This window comes from Fukomys damarensis, unplaced genomic scaffold, assembly GCF_012274545.1.
Source record: "Fukomys damarensis isolate Sample0158 unplaced genomic scaffold, DMR_v1.0_HiC HiC_scaffold_37, whole genome shotgun sequence".
NCBI lineage: Eukaryota > Metazoa > Chordata > Mammalia > Rodentia > Bathyergidae > Fukomys > Fukomys damarensis.
This window is the reverse complement of record NW_022900949.1, coordinates 50,218,748-50,224,322: the sequence shown is the minus strand read 5'-3', so window position 1 is coordinate 50,224,322 and position 5,575 is coordinate 50,218,748. Positions and strand designations below refer to the sequence as shown.

At 48.4% G+C, this 5,575-nt stretch overlaps 1 protein-coding gene across 1 annotated transcript in view; it reads right to left on the bottom strand.

Annotated features, from left to right (window-relative positions):
- Il20rb (interleukin 20 receptor subunit beta) overlaps positions 1-5,575 on the bottom strand; it is a 29,996-nt gene that overhangs the window by 12,876 nt on the left and 11,545 nt on the right. Inside the window, exon 4 of the mRNA XM_010625535.2 lies at positions 1,748-1,872. Within this exon, the coding sequence (XP_010623837.1) occupies positions 1,748-1,872 (125 nt within the window). The remainder of the gene's footprint in view (positions 1-1,747; positions 1,873-5,575) is intronic.

Genomic DNA, 5,575 nt, shown 5'->3' with positions numbered 1-5,575 from the left:
ACACACACACACACACACACACACACACAGAGGAGAGAGAGGAGAGAGAGAGAGAGAAGGAGGGAGGGAGGGAGGGGAGGCGGCACAGTGTTGTAACAGAGAGGGCTTGCCAGGTTGGAAATCTGACGAGCTGGGGCTTGGCATGGCCAAGGCTGCCAGCGGGGTCAGTGAGCAAGAGCAGAGGAGCTGCAGACCACCCCTCCTCCTCATCCATCTGTCCACCTGTATGTCCATCCATCTGTCTACCTTCCCACCTCTATTTCTCTCCCCAAGGCCTGCGCTCTGTGACTGAGCCTGCAGAGGCTTGTCTGGGCCAAACCTGGATGACTCAGGGTAACGCTCCTCTCTCAGCACTAACCCTGCCAGTTACAAGGGTGGAGAGTGGGCTTCATCCCAAAGCATCTGAGGGAGGTGCATCCTCTCTCCCACTAGGCCCTGGCCTATCTCCCACACCATTCCATCTGCCTGTTGGCAATGCCATGTCCTACCAATAGGAGTAAATATAATAGGACTCTTGTGTTATTGCCTGCCCCACCTTCCAGGGGACACTACCCAACCTACAGCCCCTGTTAGGTGCAGGGTGGGTGGGGACAGGATGGGACAGGACATGTGTACTGCCCTCAGGAACTCTTATAATCAGGGATACACCCAACCTGAGAATAATCCAATCAAGGCAGCTGGCTACCTGCAACCCCTAAGGCTTAGGCTGATAAGATGAGCAGGACAATGGATTCCTTGCCTAAGAATATGGTCTTGTGAAACTGAATACCTCAAGCAGCAATAAAGGAGAGAGGACATAGTGAGGGGCATCAGGAGGAGACACTAGTTATAGGCATATGTAGGAAGGAGTGACAAGGAGGTAGGGCCTAGGAGTAAACTGAGGTGAGGGCCCCAGGAGAGGTCCTAGCAGAAGGAGGCAAGGTCTTCTGTGTAGGTGAGTTTGTGCTGCTACCTAGCTGAGAGTCTGGCTGCTCACAGATCCTGGGGGAGCCCCTTACTGCATCACATCGATTCTTACAAAAAAGCAGGGCTTTCTGTGTGCCGACTGGAGTGGGCCTGGAAGCCTTGTCATCGTAGCAGCTTGGACAGGGCTCCACAGGTCCGAGTGTCCCCCAGTGCCTGATCAAGCTGTACCCCTTCTCTGCTGCTTGTCTACCTATTGATGAGGGCTGGCATCCCACTCACCGAACATTATAGTCACCTTCCCACAGGGAGGGGCAGCTCCCTTCTTGGCATTTTGGATGGCCCACCTGCTTGTAATTAGATTATTCATAAGCTAGTTCCAGGGTCACTGCCCCCACTTCTATACCCCGCCAAGATACACATGCACAAGAGGTTTATACTAGCCTCATCTGCTTTTGAAATCATCTGGTTGATCTGCAATGCCCTGGCCTGTTGCCCCTAAGTGGCTAAGGAGACCAGCTAATGAGGGAAGGGGAAAAAATGCATTTTAAAAATGTTATGGGCCCAATTAAGTTAGAGTTTAGGGCAAAAAGGCAGTCCCCAAACTTCAGCCTGAAATGGTCTCTAGCAAAGGCCTGAAATGAACCAAAGCAATTCTTTGCAGAGGATCCCAGTGGATGGACAGCATACTCCCATCTCTCCGTTCACAAGCTTCACCCAAGATCTTCATCCTCAGGCCACCCAGACACTCTGCACTGCAGGAGCTACCTTTCCTCACTCACTTAGTAAAAGCTGTGCCTCCTTCCCCAAAGCTTAATTCATGGGCCAAGGTTGGAAGCCTCACCTTGGTATCCAGCTCCCTCCTCCAGTAGACCACAAGGAACTCAAACTGGGGTCCCAGGTCTTCCAGCTCAATAACCAGGTGGAAGCCATTTCTGGAGACCTCCATCCCAGGTGGGGTAAGGATGGCTGTTGGCAAGACAAAGGGAGAATCAAAGCCAGTCGCACAGGACTGATTTCCCAGAGACATGATGACTATGTCATCAGTGGAAAGATGCCAGCACCCCCAGGGAAGGTAGGGCATGAGCTGTAACTTTCCAGAACATGATTACTCTCATACTCAGGAGGTGCTTGTAAAATATTTTTGAATGGTGAATGAATGAATGAATAAAAAACAAATGACAACTACTTTTTTTAGCCCTTGCCTATAATAAAGTCTTTGTTCCTCCTCTAGGAACACATACACAAGAAAAGGGATTAAATACTCAAGTAGACATTATCTTTTTTTCCTTTTAAAATTATGTGCTCCATGCTCCTCTCCCTACCACCTTTTTAACAAAAATAGCTCTTCATTTACCAAACACCTGTCTGAGTTTAGGTTTATGCTGACCACAGTTGAGCCCAGTCTTTGCTCCTCAGAATGAACATACCTGGCAGGGGTACATGTATTTCTACAGCACACATAGATCCATAGCACATACTGGAACCTGATGACTTTCAGATATCATCAAATCAGAAACCTATGGATGGGTTGCTCATTCCTTTCTTGGCCCAAAGATTCCAAGTCTCACGTCATGACTGAGAGATATTGGCAAGTCAGAAGCTTTTTACAAATTCCAACAATCAATTCTAGAAATTACAGCCTGAGCACCAACACCATCTTTCACATTGTTAGGTTTCAAAGAGAGCCCAGCAGCTCCTGTGGATAATTTCTTCCTGGCCAACAAAGAACAGGAGGGCCCATGGAGGCAACTCTACTCCCAAGCTACTGATGGTGGGTCACCCTTACCTTGCAGAGCCAGGCACTGCAGGACCCAAAGGGCCACCCCAGTTATTGGTCTTGGTTCAGGATGGAGGATGGGGCAGGTTCTAGGCTAAATTCCCCTGCACTGGGGCCAGGGGGCACTCAGAAGAAAGGCAGTTCCTGGAGGGAGCTTTGCCCTTTGAGCAAGGAAAGTATTCTCCTTACCTACTTTATGAGGACCAGTGTGCACCTGGACCAGATAGGGGATAGAAGGACTTGAGAAATCGTGCCAGCTGTACAAACATAAACCAGTCCAGACACAGCACCACTAGCATGGCCTCTAAAGTACCTCCAAGAGGAAAAGAGATGTTTGACTTTTCCACTTTTAAGTCTTGCATGATTAAAATTAAGTCTTCTGCTCTCTCTCTCTCTGAATACTTGTCTCATTTAATACATCCAGGAAACTTAAAAAGAAGGTAAATATTATTCCTGTTCTTCTGAGAGATTAAGGGACTTGCCTAGAGCCACACAAATAATGGCCAGAATTTAAGCCCAGATTTTTCTGTTTCTAACCTGCCATGTGCAGGGTGTTTTATCTGCTGTTCTAGAGAATCTCAGCTCTGGTCATACATAACAATACTCTGGGGAGAATTTAAATCGCATCCTCTAGTGATAGGTTCCAAAAGATCTTCTGTGAATTCTCCATGCAATCAAGACTAAAAATCTCTACTCTTGATAAGGTTTAGAGCAAGAAATCCTTTTCAGGAGAGCCCTCAAGCCAAGTTTTTCACAATCCTGAGAAGTTGGACAGGGTTTTTTCAAATGGAAAAGGACAGACCGAATAACCTTAAGATAACACAATGCCATCCCAGCCAGGTTGCTAACTCCACTGCTTAGGGATCAACCAGGACTGCATCCTCCGCCTCCTGTTGGAGAGGCCAGCTCCTACTCCTCCATTCCTCCTGCAGCAAGGCTCTTTCCTGTGTATACTGCCTTCCTAAGCACAAGTTTTACTGCACAGTTCACCCACATGGCTTTATAGATACTCACTTACTCCGTCGGTCCCAAGCTTTCCCAATAGCAGCCACCAGACCTGAGATGGTCTTAGCTGCAGCCCCCAGCTCCTAGGTGCCAGAGAAAGGTGGCACAGGTTGCTTCCTGGGCACTGTGAGCAAAGACAGAGTTGCAGTGCCTGCTGTCCAGTACCCCTTATCCTCCGCAGTACCTGGCACTGTGATCCTGCTCCTTCAGCCAAATCCTCCCAGTGTCTGGGAAGGAGGCCAGGCAGAAAAATATACATTCTGCACCAAAATTCTTATTGGCATCTCATTCCAAAAGTCCTATCTATTCTTTCCCCGGCCCTTCCCTCTCTGCTCTCAAATCCTGGCATCCTAGGAAAATAATAATAATAATACCCACCAACAGCTGAGTGCTGAGTAGAATAGTAATGCACTGAACATTTACACATTTCATCTCACATGGTCCCCATGACTACCTAGTAAAGCAAACAGTTACCTCTCTTACAGATGAGGAGGCAGCAACCCATCTGTCCAGTGGCTGAGCTAGAGTTTGAACCACATCCCTCTGATCCCACTGAACAGACTTCCCTTTCAAAGCTATCTTCATCTTCCTTGGCCTTTTCTAGCTTGAGGGGAGCACCTTCTAAACCTTCCTGATTTCCACTCAGTATGTAATGTTCCTCTACAAGCTCAGCTTGTCTCATTACTGCAAATGTTAGCCTAAATCTTCCTCTGCCCTCTCTTGCAACAGAGGATATTCTGCCACAGTAAGCAAAGAGAGGCCAGTGAAAGTACCATCCCCTGCCCTTCCCACAGCTCCAAGCTGGTAGCATTCCCTCCACACCTGTCAGAGAAGGAGCTGCCTTTCTCCTTCCCACCTCTGCTAGGGCCTCCACCCTAATAACCAGACTGCCATCCCCTTCATTCTATAGAAGCACTTTCTCAAGAGTACACCCAGGAGCCTCCTTCAGCCTACCAGGAGCTGTTTATTTTCCTCTCCATGACCCTCTACCTCCTCAGCCACCTAGTGCTGTTCCTCCCTCCAACTACATCTTAAACCCCAACTTTTCCCAGGACTTTTTTGTCCTGGGGTCTGTTTGTTGCATATATTTTGTACCTGGATAATCTCATCCATCCCCAAGCCTTCAGCCACTAACTCTGAGTTGTGATCTGGCTTTGACCTCTCTGCATCCCAGGACCTGATTTCCAGCTGCCGATCAGATACCCATGGCATGGTATCTTGCAGGATCTTCAGTCTCAAGTTGCACAAAGACAGAGGTGTCTCCCTTTCTTGAGACCAGTTGCTTCTCCTGGGCTCCCTGCTTGGATAGTGTTCTCATCAACCCCAGTCAGAAGCTAAGCACCATCGCTGTTCCCGCCCACTCCATCCCCCAGTGACTGATTGCCACGCTCCGTCCTCTGACTCAGCCATGTCTCTTGGATTCAGTCTGTCATCCCCATCTTCTCCACTCTTGTGACTAGGACCCATTCTGGCTCAGATGCAGTGTTTGAACCCCTTTCTCACTTTTCTCCCGCCCTGTAGGCTCGCTCCACTTTAGGTCACTTTGCAGAGAGCAGCCAGATTGTTCTATAAGACAAACCTGGCCTAGACCTCCTCCTCTTCTGTGGCTGCCCTCTACTGACTTGACCAAACTCCATGCCAAGCTCTTCATCATGAGGCCTGCTGCTTCCCTGCCCTCTACCCATGCAACCTTTGCCTCCACTGTTTCCCAAGCACACACATCCTTCTGTATACCACCCATCATTTGCACTTTGCCATATCTGGCCACCTATCTGGAAGCTGGATTCTTCTCTTCTTAATAATCTTCCAGTTACTATTGCAATAAAAAGTTATTTCCCAGTAACCATACATAGGAGCTGTTCTGGCAGCTCTTTTTTTTTTTTTTTT